The following is a 22,372-nucleotide window of genomic DNA, read 5'->3' as shown; positions in this document are numbered from 1 at the left end:
ATTTTCCAAATTGCTGTTTTAAGTCCTAGTGAAAACATTTCTTCAACATGTTCATGTGTTAATTTATAAAGAGACCAAAACTTGTGAAAATAATTGTGACTTTTTTTTATCCCTAGATGTAATAAAATGCAAGAAGGACAGAAACTCCTCTAATTCTCAGCAATGCCCCATTTGCATGAATCCTAGGGTCTCTAAAGACAGACCCCTTGCTATGGTACCAGCTGGAGCTTTCCTATGTACAAAGCCAATCATTGACCCATCACTGAAGTTAAAGGGCCTGGCTATTCAGGAGGACAATGGATCTGCTTCCATTTCACCCCAAAATTTCATAGAACCTTTTGGCTCCCTGTCTTTGAACATGACAGACCTCTCTGGAAATAAGGCCAATGTGGTCTGTAGTATCCAAAAGCCATCCAGGACATTGCCAATTGCATTCACTGAAGAAAACGACTGCATCAGTCTAAATACCTCATTTTCAACAAATCTGGTGTGCAGTGTAGACTATGATCACATTCAGCCAGTGTGGCAACTTCTAGCTCTGTACAGTGACTCTCCTCTGATATTAGAAAGGATGGCACAGCTAACTGAGACTCCATCACTGTCTTCCAAGTATAAACAGGTGGCTCTTTTGCCTGAAGACATTTTTACCAACATAGAGGCTGATTTCAGAGCAGATCCTTTTTGGTTTCAACAAGAAAAAATTTTCTTGCAGCTGAACAGAAATGCCACGACACTCAGCACATTACACATCCAGTTTTCCACTGATGCTCAGATCACGTTACCAAGGACAGAGATGGGAGTGGTGAAACTCAAATGGACCATGATTCCGATGGTGAACAACACCAAACTGGAACATACTGTTTTGGCTGGTGGCACTATTGTGTTGGACTGTCCAGGCCAAGGTGACCCTGCACCGCATTTGGAATGGCTTCTAGCTGATGGGAGTAAAGTGAGAGCCCCTTATGTTAGCGAGGATGGGCGAATCCTAATAGACAAAAATGGAAAGTTGGAACTTCAGATGGCTGATAGCTTCGATACAGGCCTTTACCACTGTATAAGCACCAACTATGCAGATGCTGATATTCTCACATACAGGATCACTGTGGTAGAGCCCTATGTAGAAAACATGCATGAAAATGGCATTCAACAAACAGTGGCTGCTGGTGAGACACTTGATCTGCCGTGCCTTTCCACTGGTATTCCAGATGCTTCTATTAGCTGGATTCTTCCAGGAAACACTGTGTTCTCTCATTCTTCCAGAGACAGACAAATTCTTAACAATGGGACTTTAAGACTATTACAGGTTACTCCAAAAGACCAAGGTCATTACCGTTGTGTAGCAGCTAACCCATCAGGGGCTGATGTTTCCATTTTTCAAGTGTCAGTCCAAATGAAAGGCCAAGCTGAGCATGATAAAGAAGCAGATGGATCTGGACTCGGAGAACCCAGTCCCAGTGTTCCCCCTAAGCAGCCACTATCTCTGAAAGTCTCCACATCAGCTTTGACGGGGTCAGAAGCTACAAAACAAGTCTCTGGCGTACACAAGAAAGACAAATACAGAGACTTAATACATCAGCGGCGTGGGGATTCCACACGCCGGCGTTTCAGGGAACACAGGAGGCAGCGTCCTCTCTCTGCTCGGAGGATTGACCCCCAACAGTGGGCAGCACTTTTAGAGAAAGCAAAAAAGAATTCTGTACTGAAGAAGGAAGAAAACACGACAGTAAAGCCAGTGCCGCTGGCTGCCCCACGTCTGGTGCTTCCCGGTGACAGAGAAGATGCTTCTGGCATGATTTCTCTAGATGAAGAATCCACGGTTCTGAAAATGAAGGCTTCTGGCATGCCCGAAAGGTCCCTAGCTGCTGACTCTAAAGCAGTGAATCATGGCTCTGTGACAGGTGTAACTAACGGCACAGAAGTCTCCTCAACTGTGAATCCACCAACACTACAATCCACACACCTCCCTGATTTCAAATTATTTAATGGTATCGGCATCACAGCTGTGTCAAAGAGTATAAGGCCAACCATAGCAAGCAAAATGGAAGATACAGCCAACCAAAATCCAACCATCCCCTTTCCATCAGAAACAGTTGTCACTGAAATTCAAGACTCTACTCAGGTAGGGAGGAGAGCATCTTCCCAAAGTGCATACCCAGTAACACGGGAAGCCATGGCTGCCACTGGCCATCCCAACAGGTTTAGTAGCGTCACCAACAGAGCCGATATAGTTGTGCAGTCAGCGAATCCAGCAGAAAGTTACGAGCATCAGATGCCTCTAACAGGAGTCAGCAGAGCCGGGAGTAGTGACACCTTTTCTCATGCTACTGGAGGTCCTAGCTTCCCCAAGCCCCTCTCAGATTCACACACTGCTGCCCCTTCTCTGCTTCACATTCCTAAAAACAATACAGCTAATGTCCCCTTGTCCAGGCACTTGGGAAGAGAGAGGACAACTTGGAACAGAGGGCGAGTTGCAAGCCCACACAGAACCCCCGTTCTCCGACGGCATAGATACAGGATTGTGAGGCCAGCACTCAAGGGACCTGCTAACAGAAACACTAGTCAATTTTCAGCCACAGAGGCCCATGGGATGTGCCAGACCTGTTCTCCCACAGAGAGGCCCACTCTGTCTACCGCAGCACTGTCCGTTCCAGATTTATCCCTCAGCACGTTCTCCAAAGCTAATGATGCTGGGGTCCTAGCAGAAGAGCCTACCACTGTGGTCAAGAAACCACCATTACTATTTAAGAACAAACAAAATGTGGATATTGAGACAATAACAACCACTGTAAAATATTTCACAAGTGTAAGCACCCGAGTGACTCCTCCTAAAGTTAACATGACTTCTGCTCCAACACCTGTATCCCTGGAAACAACTACTATAAACAATAGTGGTTACCAGAGCACATCTAGGACCATCCAAGCTGAAAAAGCTTCAAACGTAACATCACCACACTCCAGTCCCCTTACCAAACCCTCAATGCCAACCAAAGCAACAAGCACAAAACTCTCAAGGAGGAAAATTCCCTGGCACCAGGTCTTTGTAAATAATCATGGCAAAAAGGGGATGTCAAAGAATCTGCAGCAATTTGATTTACAAAAGAACACAGCTACAATGTTTCCCAAAACTGCTCCTCTTTCACCCACAGAGGCTGGCTCCCCCTCACATTCTGCAATGCTCTCTGCAAGTTCTATGGCATCACCGTCAGCAGCCATAGCTGCCACTCACCATGATGCCACGGAAGCACAAGGCATCACTAGTCTCTCAGCAGGAAAGGAGCAGCCCCTCGCCACCTCCTACCCAGTGCTTCCCAGTACCATAAGCAAGAGATCTACAGTGAGCTTCCTGTCAGTCGAAACAGCCACACGGACAACTCCTACTGCCCCTACATCTGTTATTAGCTCTGAAACCCAGAGAGCAAGATCCAGGAAAGCAAAAGAACAAATAAAGGGGCCTCGGAAAAACAGGAAGAACCCAAACAGCATCCCTAGGCAGATTTCTGGCTCTACCATGTACCCAGCTCCAACAACAGCTGATACTTCCTTGGCTTTTACACATTCCCCACTGCATGACACTGGTAACACTGTGAGCACAGCTGCTCCTCACACAGCCACCAATCTCCTGGGCATAACTGAAATATCCCAGAAGAGCACTCAGACTTTGACAAATACAACAGGTTCAGAAAGAACTTTGTTCAGCAAATCACAGGAGAGTACCACAATGAAAAGAGCCTCAGCCATACCACCATTCCCCAGTAGTGGGGTGATCCCAAGGCCCATTCTTTCCCCTCCTCCCTTTACTAACGGTATGGTTACAGACAGCGAGGTCGCATCGGCTTTCAACATGGCAACAAATAGAATGTTCACCATATACGAGTCCTCAAGGCACAATACAGATCTGCAGCAATCCTCAACAAAGGCTACCCTAAATCCTGAGGTCATAACTGGAGCCACTGACTTCCCATCCACTATTCTGTTTCCCTCCACTCCTATGCCAGCTCTAAGAAAGGATACACCACAGAATTCTAAATGGAAGCCCTTGCCTTGGCCAGAAAACCAGTTTCAGCTCAAGTCATATTCAGAAACTACTGAAAAGGGTAAAAGGCCAGCTCTGAGCACGTCGCCCCCTCTCAGCTTTCAAGGGGCCAGCACTCATGCCCTACAGTATGGACAGAACCATGCAGAGAAGAGTGTCTCTGATAAGAAACCTGTTCAAAATCCAACTCCCAAACTCCTTCCCCATGACTCACTACCTAGGACTGTACTGGAAAAACCAAGAATCGTTGGAGGAAAGGCTGCAAGCTTTACTATTCCAGTTAACTCCGATGCCTTTCTTCCCTGTGAGGCTGTTGGAAACCCCCGGCCCACCATCCGCTGGACCAGAGTCTCATCAGGTATTTAGAACTATTAACAATACCTTAATTATAAAACAAGGACATGACTATCTCTTTCAGGGTTGTTTTTAAAGAACCAATACTAGTTTTGAATTACTCCAAAACACAGAAACTATTAATTTCTTCATTTGACATTTGCATACATTTGCATGTTGCTCATTAGAAGATTTTTTTTTTAGATTTTAAGTGTATATGTGTGTGCTGGCACATGTGCGTGCGCATGTATGCACATATTAGCACAAGTGCTTTAGGAGAGAGGCACCAGATTCCCTGGAGCCAGAATTCTCTCTCCAGCTCCTATTAGAAGGTTTTAAACTTTAAATTTATTTTGTGTGCATGAGTGCTTGGTCTGCATGTGTGTATATGCACACACATGCCTGGAGTGAACGCAGGCCAGGAGAGGAGTTCACACCTCCTGGAATTTGAATTACAGATGATTGTGAGCCACCATGTGGGCACTGAGAACTGAGACCAGGTCCTCTGTAAGAGAAGCAAATACTCTTAACTGCTGAGCCATCTCTCCCACCCCAACTAGAAGGTGTTTTTGTTTGTTTGTTTGTTTGTTTGTTTTTAAATAATGTGTTAAGAACAGTTTGGGGGATAGAACAGGTAGATGGGTCCATGTATAAATGGCACCTATCGCCAAGCCCAATGGCCTGAGTTTAGTCCCTGAAACAGACATGGAGAAAGAGAGAACCAACTCCCATAGGTGGTTTTCTTATCTCTACATACTGGCAATGGTATGCACGCACTCTCGTGTGCACGCACACGTCAATAAAATGTAATGAGAATGAAAGTTTAAAAGGACACTTGTTAAGACCAAATAGGATAGCACATGCCTGTACTCCCAGGAATGGGGATGGATTCAGCGCCAGCCTAGGCTATAAAATTAGAACCTGTCTCAAAAGAGCAGGCTGTAAAAAAATATTTAGGACCAATTATTTATCTGATATCAAATGGTCTGAACTAAAACGATGTATATTCAGGTCACATTCTATGGGCTGAGATTTTATTTATATATTTATGTATAAGTTATGTATATGTATATACATATACACACAAAAAATATATATAATCAACAATAATTAAAGAAAAAGGGACCATAAATCTGAAAAAAGAGCATGAGGGGCTACATGGGAGGAGTTGGAGGGAGGAAGGAGAATGGGTGAAATGATCTAATCATGTGGCAATATCAAAAATAAAAATCTTACAATAAATAAAAAATTTGTTAAAGCCACAGAATACTTTTAAAGTAGATTATATATATATATATGATTATTATATATATAATAATCTTACATAGAGAAATGTAAGGTTATAATTTTACATAATATAATTTTATATAGAGAAATGTTATGTTGAACTATACACCTGTTAAATTTAAATGAGTAAAAATTTGAGAAACAGCTTTAGCTATCTGAAGACATTTTTTTCAGTTTAAATATATTTGTTGTCAGCTTAACCAAACATAGCTTTATGCTTTTTATTTAGTCTTTGATGATGATGAACTATATGCATAATTTTTTTTTCATCTTATAAGGACTTGAAGTATCCCAAGAGACACAGAAAAACAGGTTCCACATACTTCCCAATGGCACCTTGTCCATTCGGAGGGTCAGTATTCAAGACCGAGGACAGTACCTGTGTTCTGCATCTAATCCATTAGGCACAGACCACTTTCATGTCACACTGTCTGTGGTTTCCTACCCTGCTAAGATCCAGGAGAGACAAGCCAAGGAGATCACGGTTTATTCTGGAAGTACTGTGGAATTAAAGTGCAGAGTGGAAGGTATGCCAAGGCCTACAATTTCCTGGGTACTTGCAAACCAAACAGTGGTCTCAGAAACATCCATGGGAAACAGAAGGGTCTGGGTAACACCCGATGGGACCTTGACCATCTATCATCTGAGTGTTTATGACCGTGGATTTTACAAGTGTGTGGCCAGCAACTCCGCTGGCCAGGATTCACTGTTGGTTAAGATACAAGTCATCACAGCTCCTCCTGTTATTATAGAGCAAAAGAGGCAAGCCGTCACTGGGACTTTGGGTGAAAGTGTGAAACTGCCTTGCACTGCAAAAGGAACTCCCCAGCCCCGTGTTCACTGGGTGCTCTCTGATGGGACTGAACTAAAACCACTGCAACTGGCTCGTTCCAAGTTTTTCTTGTATTCAAATGGGACTCTGTCTATTAAAAACATCGCTCCTTCAGACAGGGGCACTTACGAATGCATTGCCACCAGCTCTTCGGGTTCAGAGAGAAGGGTAGTGGTTCTCACAGTGGAAGAGCAAGAGACAGTCCCCAAGATAGAAATTGCCTCTCAAAAATGGACAGAGGTGAATTTGGGTGAGAAGTTACTTCTGAACTGCTCGGCTACTGGGGATCCAAAACCTAGAATAATCTGGAGGTTACCATCCAAGGCTGTCATTGACCAGTGGCACAGGTAAGCCTTCCTGTTAGAATTACCTCCTTTATTTATTTACCTGTACAACTTTTAAAATGCAAAAGAGGTACAGCGAGGCTTGCAGCAGCTTCAAAGCTCACACAGGATGTACAGGAAGGCAACTCTGTCTAAAAAAGGGCATTTCATTTGACAGCACTGAATACAGAAACACTCTTACATGCTTAACGCTGGGGTCCAGGTTCTTGACTAGGACAGTTAAGAACTATAGGGGAGCTTTATTAACCTTCATTCTGGTGGCTTTTTTTTCCTTTTTCCTTTCCCTGTGGCTGCTTTAAAAAAGATAACTGTGGAAAGCTATTCATAATTTCCATATCCAAAAGAGAACTGAGGTTGAGGCTCTATCAACAAGATGCTCTGTGTTTCACTCAGGGTCCTCTTATCAGAAGCTTCATACTTTAATCAGACCAGAATCCTTTCTTTCTTTAACTTGAAATGAACTTTATTAAAGGCATATTAAGAACTTCTCAGAGAGAAACATATTCAAGATTCCACGAAGGTGATGCTATCAGATACAATCCTTTTTCTACTATGCTCTTTTTAAACACTGGTATTCATTTATACTTTTCCCTAAATATTAAGTACTGTTTTTGAAAAGCAAAAACTGTAGCTTGTGAATTATAAATAGTTGTGATTTCTATGACTATGTGTACTGATTTTATATAATTCCAGAAAGACATGAACTGAGAACTTTTACATTTTTTAAAACATACATGCTTAGAAGTGGTATAGCTGGATCTTGAGGAAGCGCTATTCCTAATTGTCTGAGAAAGTGCCAGATTGATTTACAGAGCGGTTGTACAAGTTTACATTCCCACAAGCAGTGGAGGAGGGTTCCCCTTTTTCTATATCCTTTCCAGCACGTGTTGTCACTTGAGGTTTTGATCTTAGCCATTCTGATGGGTATAAGGTGAAATCTCAGGGTTGTTTTGATTTGCATTTCCCTGATGACTAAGGACATTGAACATTTCTTTAAGTGTTTCTCTGCCATTCGATATTCCTCTATTGAGAATTCTCTGTTTAGCTCTGTACCCCATTTTTAACTGGATTGCTTGATTTGTAGCTGTTTAACTTCTTGAGTTCTTTATATATACTGGATATTAGTCCTCTGTCAGATATAGGGTTGGTGAAGACCCTTTCCCAATCTGTAGGCAGTTTTTTTATTTTGAGGACAGTGTCCTTTGCTTTACAGAAGCTTTTCAGTTTCATGAGGTCCCATTTATTGATTGTTGCTCTTAGAGCCTGTGCTGTTGGTGTTCTGTTCAGGAAGTTGTCTCCTGTGCCAATGAGTTCAAGGCTCTTCCCCACTTTTTCTTCTAAGCGGTTTAGTGTGTCTGGTTTTAAGTTGAGGTCTTTGATCCACTTGGACTTTAGTGCAGGGTGATAAATATGGATCTATTTGCATTTTTCTATATCCAAAAGATGCTCAAGTATACAACAAGGACATTTGCTCAACCATGTTTGTAACAGCTTTAGTTGTAATAGCCAGAAGCTGGAAATAGCCTAGATACCCCTCAGTTGAGGAATGGATACAGAAATTGTGGCACATCTACACAATGGAATATTACTCAGCAATAAAAAAAAAAGGAAATCATGAAATTTGCAGGTAAATGGTGAGAACTGGAAAAGATCATCCTGAGTGAGGTATCCCAGAAGCAGAAAGACACACAGGGTATATACTCACTCATAAGTGGATACTGGACATATAATATAGGATAAACATACTAAAATCTGTACACCTAAGGAAGCTAATCAGGAAGAAGGACTCTGGCTAAGCTGCTCAATCGCCATTCAGAAAGGCAACGAGGATAAACATAAAAGGAGGGAGAAAACAGGGAACAGGAAAGGAGTCTACCACAGGGTCCTCTGAAAGGCTCTACCCTGCGGGGTATCAAGGCAGATGCTGAGACTCATAGCCAAACTTTGGGAAGAGTGCAGGAAATCTTATGAAAGAAGGGGGAGATAGTAAGACTTGGAGAGGACAGGAGCTCCACAAGGACACCAACAGTTCAAAAAAAATCTGGGCACAGGGGTCTTTTCTGTGACTGATACTCCAGCCAACGTCCACTCATGCGGATGGCCTGGAACCCCTGCACAGAGGTAGCCCAAGGCAGTTCAGTGTCCAAGTGGGTTCCATAGTAATGGGGACAGGGACTGTCTCTGACAGGAACTGATTGTCCTGCTCTTTGATCACCTCCCCCTGAGGGGGAAGCAGCCTAACCAGGACACAGAAGAAGACAATGCAGCCATTCCTGATGAGACCTGATAGACTAGGATCAGAGGGAAGGGGAGGAGGACCACCTTTATCAGTGGACTAGGGGAGGGGATCAGGTAGGGAAAAGGGAGGGAGAGTGGATTGGGAGGGAGGAGGGAGGAGGGAGAGAGCTACAGGGGCGATACGAAGTGAATAAACTGTAATCAATAGAAATAAAAATAATTTTTAAAAACATACATGCAATAAAAATTAAACATATATGAATCTATATGGACACCTGAACTCACAAGAGCTCCACCCGCCTCTGCCTCCCAAATGCAGTGGGTAAAGGTGTGTGCCCCACTGCCTGGGTCAAATTTGCAATTTTTAATTCAAATTTCTCAATACTAATTTTCAGTTTTTTTCGGGAATCAAAATCACCTTAGATGTTAAATTGTAATTCACGAAGATGTAAAGTTTTAAAATGCCAAGCTACAGAGTGTGAGCTCTAGGACCCACACTCACATGTATTGTCTTCCCATGTTGACATTCAGTATTTTCAATGTTTCACTTACCAGTTGGTGCTTCACAATACCAGCTGTCTCCTTCCCTCCCCTCAGTGTTGCTCCGAGTTACTGCAGCTCTATATGAATCATAGGATTGCTTTATTTACTTCCTTGAAGGAAGTGATTGGAATTTTGAAGGAATTTTCGTTGAACTGACAGGTTAACAATTCTTTTGACCTTAAGAGCGAGCAGTGGAAGCAGATGGAATCTTGTTCCAACCTAAGAACAAACACTTTTAGCCCTTTCTAATTCAGCATGATATTTATGGCAGACTTTTCACATATAGGCATTACTATTTTGAGGTATGTTCCTTTCAAATTGGTTGGGTTCTTATAAAAGAACAATAAGCCTTACCAAATGTTTTTTTTTTCTGCATCTCTAAAGAAAATCACATGGTTTTGTTTTTGATCATGATGTATTATTTATATCATGTTTATTGATTTGCAAATGTTAAACCATCCTAGCATTCCTGGGGTTAACCCTAACTGATCATGTTCTGTGAACGTTTTGAAATGCTGAATTCAGGTTTTTTTTTGTTGAGAAATTTTTGCATTATGTTCATCACGGATATGTGTCTAAATTTTTTTATTTTTTTGTTTTTGGTTTAGAATGAGGATAATGCTGCCCCTTTAAAAATACGTTGGCAGAATTCCTGGCATTCTATTCATACTCTAAGAAGAAATGAAAGGAACTCATTACATGTTTATATAAATCATAAGTACAGCTGTCAGGTACTAGGCATTTTTTATTAGATGGAAGACTTTTTATTACTGTTTCAACACCATTACTGTTTAATCTTCGTGACTAATTCCAGTAGGCTGAATACTTCCAGGAACTTGCCCAGTTCTTCTATGATTCATGTGATTTTGGCATATAATTATTTACAGTAGGTTTAAATAATCTTCTGTATTTCTGTAGCATGAGGGTTCTCTAGAGGAACAGAACTAGTAGATTAATGTATACTGAATAGGAATAAGATTGGCTTACACAACAAGGTCCAGGGAGTCCAACAATCACTGCCTTCACACTGAGAATACCAGTAGTCGCACTGTCCCTGAAGCTGAGTGTCATAGCCCCAGTCTGACTTCTGGTGTCAGCAAAAGCAGCTGCAGCCGAATAGAATGAGCTCACCAGAAACCAGGAGAAGCAGGCCAGATGCCTTTGACAACTTTTGCTTTGGACCGCCTTAATCTCTGCAGCTGCTGCTGGAAGACACTGTGCACACTTAGGGTGGGTCTTTCCAAGTCAGTTAATCAAAAACCACACCCCAGCCATGCCCAGAGCCTAATCTAGACAACCTAGATGATCCCCATAGGTGATTACAGGTCTTGTCAAGTTGATAACATTAACTGTTGTAATTACTTACAATGCTTCCCTTTCTGTTTATGTGACTCTGTTCTTTTTTTATTAATCTAGGTCAAGATTTAAAGAAGGTATTTAGCCTTTTTTAAAAAGGCTAAACTGCCTCTTTATAATTTTTTAGTTTTCATTTTTTAAAATTCTGATAATATTCATTAATTTGGGATTGGTTTGTCTTTATTTTCCTAAGTCCTTGAGAATGCTATGTTTGTAACCATTTTTTAAAACTTGTGTGTCTTGCTATAAATTTTTCTCAATACTGATTTTGCTGTACCACCCAGATTTAATAGTCTGTTGTGATTTTAACGTTCTTAAATTTCTTTCTCTAAGTTTTCAATTACACTCTGCCCAATTAGAGCATGTTATTTAATTAGCATTTATCTGTAGGCTTTTTCATTCAATTGAATTTTATTTATCTGAAAAAAAAACAACAGAATTTCAAGTTTTAAAAAATTTATCAAGGCTTGACATATGAGCTGTCCTAGAGAAAATTCCATGTGCCAATGAATGCCTGTTGCACTAGCTGGATGAAGTATCCTAAAAACGTGTGTTAAGATTAGTTTTTTTCTACAGTGTGGTCCCAATCAGACAGTCTTGGTCTTTCTTTTTTAATCCACTGAGAAATCTGGGTATTAAAATCTCGACTCTTACTGCTGGATGTAATTTTTTAGCTCTAATGTTTGCACTATATATCCAGGTGGTACCATACCTGGTGCATATGTGTATAACTGTTATATCATCTTTGTCCTAGTTTCTGTTGATGGTGCTGCAAACAATATGACCAAAAGCATTCTGGGGAAGAAAGGGTTTACTTCCGCTTGCAGGTTATAGCCCGACATTGAGAGTACTCAGGGTTGGAACTCCAGACAGACATTTGCAGGAACACGGAGGCACGTTGCTTGCTGGCTCATGTTCAGTTTCATTTATTACAGAGCCCAGTCCAAGTGCTTAGGAACGGTGCCAATTATGGCGAGCTTACCCACCAACACAGTCTTCCACAGACTCAGTCACAGGCCAGTGTGGTATGTGAAGATCAGATCCCTCAGTTGAGACTCTCAGTTAATTTTAGGCGAGTTGACAGCTGAAGCAAAGACAATCTTCTCAAATCAATGCTTTGTCTCTTTTTGAAGTTTTTCACCTCAAGGTTACTTTGAAATTCTCAGCCTTCTCCTAAGCAGATAAACTTCTTTTTTTTTATGTCACTGTTCTTCAAGTGTTGGTTAATGGAGGATGTTAGATACTATAACATCATTAGATCAGAGTTGATGTCCATCCCTTTAAATCAGTTGTTTTTAAGGGGCTGTCTCTTTACCAGTAGCATTAACATTGACCTGAGAGTGGAGGGGGATACCTGGAGAAGGAAAAGAGGGTGGTACCAGGAGGAGAGGAGGGGACTACAGTTGGGATGCAAAGTGAATAAATAAATAAATAAATGTATTTTTTAAATCTGAAAAAAAAAAAATAACCTGACTCAGAAGCAGTGATTGTTTTGACAAGGGTTCTATGTTCTTAGAAGCCCTAAGTAATTGTGATACACACAAAAATTTGAGTGTCTCAAGTGTAACTGCTCATAAAAGCAACCTGAGTTTTTTTTAACTCAGAAGTCACAGTCACAGATCTGTTGAATCTGAATCTCTCGAAAGAGAAGCCAGGTAATATGCATAAAGCTGGCCCCATTCAATGCTAAGACAGGTTAAGGGAGGGACTGTCAAGAACCAATATTTAGGGCTTTAGTCTCTCTCACATGACATTATTTTAGAAGCCCAATGCTTAGGGTCAACCCCACATCACTTAAGTCAGACATTCTAGCTTTGAAGCATAGGCTCCAAGTATTTCAAACTATACAATTTGAATTTTTAATAATACAACCAAATTTAAGAATAATTGCTTTTAGAATACATATTAACAACAGGTGAGTGTGTCACTAGACAAAAGACAGGCTTTCCTGAGACTCTAATCATATTTAGTCTCTACATTTCCTCTAGATATTGGGAGAAATACATGGATATTAAACAAACAAACATCTCTGTATGAATTACTTGGTAATTTCCTTCATTTGTGTGAATTATCATGATTTTACCTCGGTTTCTTTCCAGAGAATTTTCTTCCACACTTGAAATAAACAAAGAGCATACTGTTCCTTTTATATTACTCTCCATAAAGTACTCACCAGGTTGGAAAATGACTTGAGTCTGCTGAGTTGGTTATCTGTTATGCTCAGAGAAATCCTGGGCTGGCCAGACGGCAGTGAAGGTGCTTGCTTCTGCCCTGACCTGCACGCTCTTAATCTCTCCAGAACCCATTAGATACTTTTAAAATGCGTTCATTAAGAAGTTTTAAAGTTAATGTCCCTTAATTGATGGCAGCAGATGCAGAGACCCACACCCAAATACCAGGCACAACCAGGGGAACCCCTCAGAAGAGGAGGAGGAATTGTAGGAGCCAGAGAGGTCCAGGATGCCATAAGAACATGCCCATTGAATCAACTAAGCAAGACTCATAGGGGATCTCAGAAACTGAAGCAACAAACAGACACTGTATGGATCTGAGCTAGGTCCTCCACATGTACCTTCTGGTTGTGCAGCTTGTGTTCTTGTGGGACTCCCAGTGATGGGAGTTCTGACTCCACTGTCTCTGACTCTCTTGCCTGCACATGGGACCCTTTCCCCCTACTGGGTTGTCACATTCAGCTGTGACTTGAGAGTTTGAGCCCAGAGTTAATGTATCTTGTTATGCCACGTATGATGGATATCCCTGAGAGATCTGATTATTATTATTTTTTTTTGGAAGGGAAACAAGAGAACATCTAGGGTATAGGGGAGGTGAAGGAGGGACTGTTTGTAGTGGAGGGAAGGGAAAACTGAAGTCAGGATGTAAGGTATAAAAGAAGGATAAAAGTTAAGGGGGGGGGGAACGTTTGGGGCCAACTAGACAGCTCAGTCATTAAAGAAACCTACTGCCAGGCCTGATGACCCAAGTACACACACACACACACACACACACACAGGGGTGGGGGATGGAGAAGGAAGGGAGGATGGATAAAGCTATGGGCAGATAGCAACATGGACTGATAAATTAGTTTCATCTGTCTGTTTACCTGGTGCTATCAAAAGAATTAGAGAAAAAAACACCTGTCCTTGATTATGTTCTTAGCACTAAAGCTAGGCTCTTCCATCTGGTGGTCAAATGTGGCAATTACAGGCAATACAGAGCAGTCCACAGTGCGGGAGCAATGGGAAAACCAGCCCTTTTACAGCTGCCAAGACAGCAAGTGCTTTAGCTTCTAATGAGTGTTAGACTGCTGTCCTCTGTGGCAGGCAGAGGAGAGATTATTTTCTAGTTAAATAACTGAATAGTTGCTTCATTAATACAATTTAAGAGTATCATTGGGAATTTAACACACACATATGATTTCTTTTGCTCCATTAGCAGAAAACGTTAATTTTTGTTGATCCATTTATTTGACATATAAAATGTCTAAGAACTTGCTATACCTAGCATCCCTCTTACTAATGAGCTGTTTTAAAAGGTTATAGAAAAGAGATTCACTTGGAGTCCATTTGGGGAATAGCACTGTCTTCAGTAAAATGGGCCTTGCTACAAAGCTTTTTTAAGCAAATGGCTTAGATAACACTGAGTGACTTAGATCTTCATTGTGACAGTTTAAGAAATTACCCAAAAAGCTAAAGCCAAGCATTGTAACACACACACACACACACACACACACACACACACACACACACGAGATGGTAGATGAGCTTGCTATGGTGATGAGCTTGATTGTAACAATGATTTTCATTTTATCTATGTGTCAAAGTTTCATGTACCAATTACATGTACTTCATCAGTCATCTCTTAGTAAAGCTGGAGAAGAGTGACATCATATAAATAAGGCCATTTCTGCGTAGTATGGTATTCTGTAAATGTGTATGAACTGGTGTCAGTTTTCACGTGTTTGTGTAAGGCATGTACATGTTCACACTGGTGTGTGCATGTCTGGTGGCCAGAGGGAAATAATGTCAGTGTCCTCCTCAATCACTTTCCACCTCACTCTACGAGGGTCCCTCACTGAATCTAGAGCTCATCCCTTCAGCTACACTGGCTGTCTAGCAAGCTCCAGGAGCCACCTGTCTCCATGCCCCATGGAGCTGGGTTACAGATGTGCACCACCACGCCCACCTTTAATGTGGGCCCTGGAGTTCTAAATCCAGGTTTTAGGATTTTCCGACAGGCAGATTACTAACCAAGCCATTTCCCCTTCCCCACTTTCAGTCTTTTGAAAGAGATAACTTTTCCCTCTGCAAGCACTGGTACTCTCACATTTGTCTTTTTCTCCCCTTAGAATGGGCAGTCGAATACATGTCTATCCAAATGGATCCTTAGCTATTGGACTGGTGACAGAAAAAGATGGTGGTGACTACTTATGTGTGGCAAGAAACAAAATGGGAGATGATCTGATCCTGATGCATGTCCGCCTAAGATTGACACCTGCCAAAATTGAACACAAGCAGCATTTTAAGAAGCAAGTGCTCTATGGAAAAGATTTCCAAGTCGACTGCAAGGCTTCTGGCTCCCCTGTGCCTGAGGTTTCCTGGAGTTTGCCTGACGGAACAGTGATCAACAATGCAGTGCAAGCTGATGACAATGGCCACAGGACCAAGAGGTACACACTTTTCCACAATGGAACCTTGTATTTCAACAAAGTTGGGATTGCAGAGGAAGGAGATTATATTTGCTACGCCCAGAACACCTTAGGGAAAGATGAAATGAAAGTCCACCTAACAGTTGTAACAACCATTCCACGGATAAAGCAAAGCTACAAGACCAACATGAGGATCAAGGCTGGAGACACAGCTGTCCTTGACTGTGAGGTCACTGGGGAACCCAAGCCAAATGTATTTTGGTTGCTGCCTTCCAACAACGTCATTTCATTCTCCAAAGACAGGTACATATTTCATGCCAATGGAACTTTATTCATTAATAAGTTGAAGCCGCTTGACTCTGGGGAGTATGTATGTGTGGCTCGGAATCCAAGCGGGGATGACACTAAAATGTACAAACTGGACATTGTCTCTAAGCCTCCAATAATCAATGGTCTGTACACAAACAAAACTTTTATCAAAACCTCAGCTGTTCGGCACTCCAAAAAATACCTTGACTGCAGAGCAGATGGGATCCCATCTCCCCAAATCATGTGGATTATGCCAGGCAATATTTTCCTCACAGCTCCATACTATGGAAGCAGAATCACAGTCCATAAAAATGGAACCTTGGAAATTAGGAACATCAGGCTTTCTGACTCAGCAGATTTCATCTGTGTGGCTCGGAATGAAGGAGGGGAGAGTATGTTGGTGGTGCAGCTAGAAGTCCTGGAAATGCCAAGAAGGCCAACATTCAGAAACCCATTCAATGAAAAAGTAGTTGCTCAGGTTGGCAAGTCTACAGCACTGAACTGCTTTGCAGATGGGAACCCACCGCCTGAAATAATTTGGATTTTACCTGATGGCACACGATTTTCTAATAGACCACAAAATTCCCCGTACCTGATAGCAAGCAATGGTTCTCTCATCATTTATAAAGCAACTCGGGACAAGTCAGGAAAGTATCGCTGCGCAGCTAGAAATAACGTTGGCTATATCGAGAAACTCATCCTACTAGAAATTGGGCAGAAGCCAGTTATTCTGACATACGCATTGGGGATGGTAAAAAGTGTCAGTGGGGAAACTCTATCACTGCACTGTGTGTCTGATGGAATCCCGAAGCCAAATGTCAAATGGACTACACCAAGTGGCCATATAATAGACAGACCCCAAGCTGATAGAAAATACATACTGCATGAAAATGGCACACTGGTCATCAAAGAAACAACAGTCTATGACAGAGGAAATTATATCTGTAAGGCTGAAAACAGTGTTGGGCAGGCAGTGATTACTGTTCCAGTGATGGTCGTGGCCTACCCTCCCCGAATTATAAACCGCCCACCCAGGCGCATGCTCAGAAGGACAGGAGAAGCAATGCAGCTCCACTGTGTGGCCCTGGGTGTCCCCAAGCCAGGAATCACCTGGGAGAGGCCAGGACAGTCCCTGCCCTCCAAGGCAACAGAAAGAAAAACCCATGGAAGTGAGGTGCTTCACCCACAAGGCACCCTGGTCATTCAGAACCTCCAAATCTCAGATTCTGGAGTCTATAAATGCACAGCACAGAACCTACTTGGCACTGATTATGCGACAACTTACATTCAAGTACTCTGACAGGAAGTAAAACTAAAATTGAACGAAGTCAACATCTGAAGAGTTTATTTTTTTTTTTTTTGGAAGAAGTTTAATCAAAGGCAGCCATAGGCATGTAAATGAATCTGAATACATTTACAGTATTAAATTTACAATGGACATGCAAAAGAGACTTGGAAATAAATGCATTATGAACTGATACTGAGTTTCTATGGATTTCAACGCAAACTCTTAACTTAAGGCACTTTGATTTTGCCAACAAATAACAAACATTAACAGAAAACAATCCACCACAAAATAACAAATGGCTAATGCACCTGGATTTTCAGTAAAGAGACCTTTCAAAGCTCACTATCAGTTGCCAGCTGCCTGGTGTCCATCTTCTACCAATGCTACAAAAAAATTGCGCTCAGAATGGAAACAATTGGAAAGGCTAAATTTGCAGACTATGTAAATCTTAATGTACAAATATTTTGTCACTGGTTTATAAACATTTTGATAAAATCTACAGAAAACAAGAGCTGAGTGTTTTGAGTATGATTATTAGTTTACCATTTGTTCACACTGGAGAATCTCATTGTTTTCACACCTGCATTAAAACAAAACAAATACAGCTTTTCTACATGTTCAGGGCAGGCTAATGCTCACCCATCAGAAAGTGTAGAAAGGGTATTCACATTTGTCTATACCCTTGTCATCCTGAAAATGCTTAATGGGTTCAGTGAAACTTCTTTATAGCTTTAAAACCTAGATCAGGCACCCATGGTTTGGAGCCATTTATAAGAAAATTTTTCTAAGGAGGAATCAGTCCAAGGGTCTAGACCTTAGGTATAATAAAGTTTCATTGTATTTAAAATGTGAATGTTGTTTTTTTATGATTCACTGTACTTACATTACATGTTTAATTCAAACCAAATATTTATGAGGGTATCATATGCTTTACCTGTTTTATTCTAAAGGCTGGGATTTTCTATAATTTCTCTGGCTCCTGTACGAATATTCATCTATTTATGAGCTACAGGAGTCTTGTAAAAAAAAAAAAAAAAAGCAAAAGCCACCGTAAGTCTTACTCGGTTAACTTAGAACACTAAAACCAAGGGCTTTGTTAGCTTGTGCCAATCATTTCAGACTTGATTTCATTGTGTCTCCATCATGCTTTCTTTTGGGCCCTACCTCAGACGTGAGCTGACTGCAGTTAGCATATGGCTGCCAGAGGTCAAATGATACCCACTGTAGAGTGAATTAATGCAACCCTATAAGGAATCACCTTAAAACATAACACATATGTTAAGGAATTATTATAGCAAGAAATGGTGGTCAGTATACCCAATTCCATTAGATTTCAAGATCTGATATTTAATAGGAGCTGGAGTGTTCATCTTAAGATAATTTTTTATCTGCAACCCACTAAGAAAATGACAAGGTTCTGCATTAGGGCTTTTCCTTATGTCCATTTTAACGCCAACCATATGCATTTGGTATGAAAGTAAAAACACCTCTCAGAATGCAGAATTAAGTGTCAGTAAACATAAAAAATAAAATTTAAAATCCTAATTGCTTTCCTTATAACACACAAGGGAAAAAAGAGCTCTAAGTTTTTCCTCAGCTCCCACAGCATTTCAAAACTAGAGGGTTTCAGCATGACTTACCTTCCTCATTTTAACAAACAAAACAAACAGCAACAAAGGTATAACCAAACCCTTCATGTGCAAAATGACTGATAAATTAACTACCACAAACTGTAAAGTGCGTACAAATGCTATGCAATGGCAATGCTCATTCTGCTGTGTGCAATCCTGAGCTACACAGATGTATGGTTCCAACTGAAACTGGAATTTTCACTATCAATAATCACTGAATAATGACCAGAGAGGGCAGAGTATGACTTGCTCACTAGGCACAACATTCACACTTCTGTGGTTTTGCCAATGCAGCCATATGCTATATTACTTTGAAGAAAAATAGGATTTGAAGAATGACTCTGGAGAGGAAAGCAAAGCAGACATATGGGACCACTGAAATGTACTGTATTGCATGAAAGCAGATAGAATGTTAACTCAGTGGAAAGAATGGTCTTTAATGTTTGGCAAAGTCTTTCCAGCCCAGAGTAAACACAAAACAAGCAGGCTGGAGGGATATATTTCACAGTGTACAAAGCAGTTCACATGGATGTTGCCATGGCAAAGGAAGCAAACATGTATTTGAGGTCATTTGAATGAGTCAAACTTTGCAATGAGTAACTCACCTAGGAAGATATAAGTTATTTATATAATGATCCGCAAAAGAAATTATCTAAAGTTGTACAAGCTACATTTTAAAAAAGTAGTTCTACATGGTTTGCTCTTCATAGACAATCTATTCACAGTATGGTCGACTACATCACATGTAAAATCATATGGCAAAAGAAAATGAACCCAACAAAGAACATGGAGAGATCCCTACATATGTCTTAAAATGCCCTGCAATTTTCACATTCAAAATTTTATGCATCTAATTCTAAAAAAATATTATATGGAATACTCTTAAGTTACACAAACTGATAATAATTTACTTATTTTTCACTCTAATAGGAGCAAATTACCACATACTTGAACAAAGTTAAAATAGTTACTATTTCTTTATAATAAATTTGATGTATAATTTACTTTACTTGTGCTTTTTGCACCGGTTTATAAATACAGTATAAGCAATACACAACCAAGACTGACACCGACATTAATAATTAAATTCAAAATTGCAAATACTTACCATACAAAATTAACAGCAAATACACCTTTGACGAATACCAGAGCCTTCTGGACTGCGGGGCCAGATTCTGCGCACTGTGGAATCTAAGACCAGTTGTGAGATTTTTTTTTTTTTCTCAAGTTGGCATGAGGTTCCGAAGAACCAGAACTGGACAGTTATTTTTACCAAAACTGGCAGTAAGTAGATGGACTGATTCCACTGTGGTTCTTCTGGCCTCCAGTAGTTCTATGTTGTACCTTCATGGAGGATCTGGTTGAAGATTTTGCCACCGGAAACGAATTCGAGTGCAGCTACCTCTAAGAGGCTCCCACATCTCCCAGGGTGGCTCTCACAGAAGCCCTGAAGAAGCGGAAGTACTAAGCTACAGTCTGTTTCAGCACCTTTGGACCACAACAAAAGCAAAGCAAAGTCCTTCATAAATGTGAACGAAGTCTATAAAGTGCTTATGAAATGATCAGCATTTCAAATTAAAGTGATGTAAATAAGTGTCCACCCCACCCACCATCACAGGTGAGTAAGGAGTGAGTGCGCCACACTCCTGGGAGACCTGCCACATCTTTCCAATCGGTAGTTTGGTCCACCGCAGGTTTAAAAACAAAATCATTAATGGATACATAAATATTTAAACCTACCATAATTCATTCTTTATGTAAATATGAGATAAAAAAGCACCAGTTTCAAAAGGTCTGCTACCATACTATCTGGAGTAGGCCTACATGATCCACATTTTTAAAACCTACTTTAAATATGATAAAACCAAACCACAACTTCTCTATTTATTTAAATACCTCTGCATGAAATATAGCATAAAATACAGGAAAATATAAATAAATCAAAGACCAAAGGAGACTTCTTATGAGGACTACTAAATCTGATTTTCTGTTTTTCAGTGCAAACATAAACTTCGTGTCTTCTCTTCCAGATTCAGAAGTGTGAAGGATGCGCACAGGGGGTCACTCCTTGCTGTGGCTGGTTACCTAATAGAAAAACAGAGTTTGTCGTTACAGGCCTGTACTCGTGCTGCAGAAAATGCTTTCTCTCTGGTGGTCCTCTCAGTAACGGCTTTATGTACGGGAGGACAGCTCAACCGGCTAGACCCTGGGGATCAGTAGCCACGCAGCGTGACCTGATGTAGAGAGAACAGCTCTATCTGAGAGTCTCGGATCTGCTAACACAGCGCCTCGGGAATACAGAAGCTGACTCACAAGCGTTCAAGAGCTGTCATCTAGCCTGTGGCAGACAGCAGGGCAAGCAGACGTGCTCGTCACACTGGCGGGCCATACACAACTCCTCGGTACTGATTTATAAACACTAATTTTAACTCTAAAATATCATTATATTTCATTGTTCTAATCACAGATTATTTAGGAAGAAAAATTGATTTTACTTGATGTAACCAAAATTAAGAGAGGCTACAAGAAAAGAAAACATATACAGTTTCAGGTTTGGAGATTAAAAAAAAAATTCTCATGTACGTATTCACTGAACATGGTGATGTGTTACATGAAGACACAGACTCGTATACATTGTATGTTGAAGACCAAATAAAATAAAATAAACAAAAATCAAGATAGTAAGTATGACTGGCAGAGACACCGAGGAGTGGGGGAGGAGGCATTCTCTCTGTCAAGAAACCCACATGCAGAGCAGGCAGGCAGGCAAAAAGGCAGCGCATGCCACCCTCAGCCACAGACGGATGCCACGCCACTGCTTCTGCAAGAAATGGACTTCACTCCGCAACTCGGAAACACCGAATCCGACTGAAAGCCAGGGGAAACCTCGTCTCTTTCCATTGCACAGATGGAAAAACGTGACCCAACCAATAATGGCCACACTGGCTTAGAACCCCTGACTCCAGACCGCTTTGTTTCACAGCAGAGGGTGCTCATTCCAATTTCTAAAATGTCCTGCAACTCTAGCACAGAGGTGACCTAAGTTAAGCTCTATAAGAACAACACCTGCACATGGAACTGTAGTCAAACGGTGGAACATGTTCCTGGCACACAGGAAGCCCTGGGCTCTACCCTCAGCACCATAAAACAAAACAAAACAAACAAACAAAGAATAGGGGTGGAAGGGAGTTAGCTATGCTTTGGCTATTTCACATAGAAGCAATAGGACACTTTAAATTTAAGAAAAAAATGATGGCTTCTCCAGGCAAAGAAAAAGTAAATCCAAAACTAGTTAAAACTAGACAAAGCAAAACACCTTGGGCTAAACTGAACATGAAAAAGATGTATGTTTGTATGTATGTACGTGCATATAGATGGATGGAGGCATGTAACAAAGTAGTCAAATAAACAGAGGCTATCAACTTGACTGTGGGGGTCCTGGAGAGGTTTAACGGGGGGGTAGCTGAGAAGTGAGACGGAAGGAAGGAAGGAAGGAAGGAAGGAAGGAAGGAAGGAAGGAAGGAAGGAAGGAA

General features: G+C 41.1%; 2 protein-coding genes across 2 annotated transcripts in view; one reads left to right on the top strand and one right to left on the bottom strand.

Moving 5' to 3' along the window:
- Nucleotides 1-18,645, top strand: part of Igsf10 (immunoglobulin superfamily member 10) — a 30,197-nt gene extending 11,552 nt beyond the window's left edge. Inside the window, exons 5-7 of the mRNA XM_055596762.1 lie at nucleotides 117-4,391; nucleotides 5,932-6,832; nucleotides 15,312-18,645. Coding sequence (XP_055452737.1) covers nucleotides 117-4,391; nucleotides 5,932-6,832; nucleotides 15,312-17,220 — 7,085 coding nt within the window. The 3' untranslated portion in view covers nucleotides 17,221-18,645. The remainder of the gene's footprint in view (nucleotides 1-116; nucleotides 4,392-5,931; nucleotides 6,833-15,311) is intronic.
- A 1,132-nt stretch (nucleotides 18,646-19,777) lies between these two features.
- Nucleotides 19,778-22,372, bottom strand: part of Med12l (mediator complex subunit 12L) — a 301,905-nt gene continuing 299,310 nt past the window's right edge. Inside the window, exon 44 of the mRNA XM_055596727.1 lies at nucleotides 19,778-20,924. Coding sequence (XP_055452702.1) covers nucleotides 20,872-20,924 — 53 coding nt within the window. The 3' untranslated portion in view covers nucleotides 19,778-20,871. The remainder of the gene's footprint in view (nucleotides 20,925-22,372) is intronic.

The sequence above is a fragment of the Psammomys obesus genome, unplaced genomic scaffold (genome assembly GCF_907164565.1).
Source record: "Psammomys obesus unplaced genomic scaffold, mPsaObe1.curated_primary_1811, whole genome shotgun sequence".
Lineage (NCBI taxonomy): Eukaryota > Metazoa > Chordata > Mammalia > Rodentia > Muridae > Psammomys > Psammomys obesus.
Note: the sequence above shows the minus strand (reverse complement) of the source record. Positions and strands in the feature narration are given on the sequence as shown.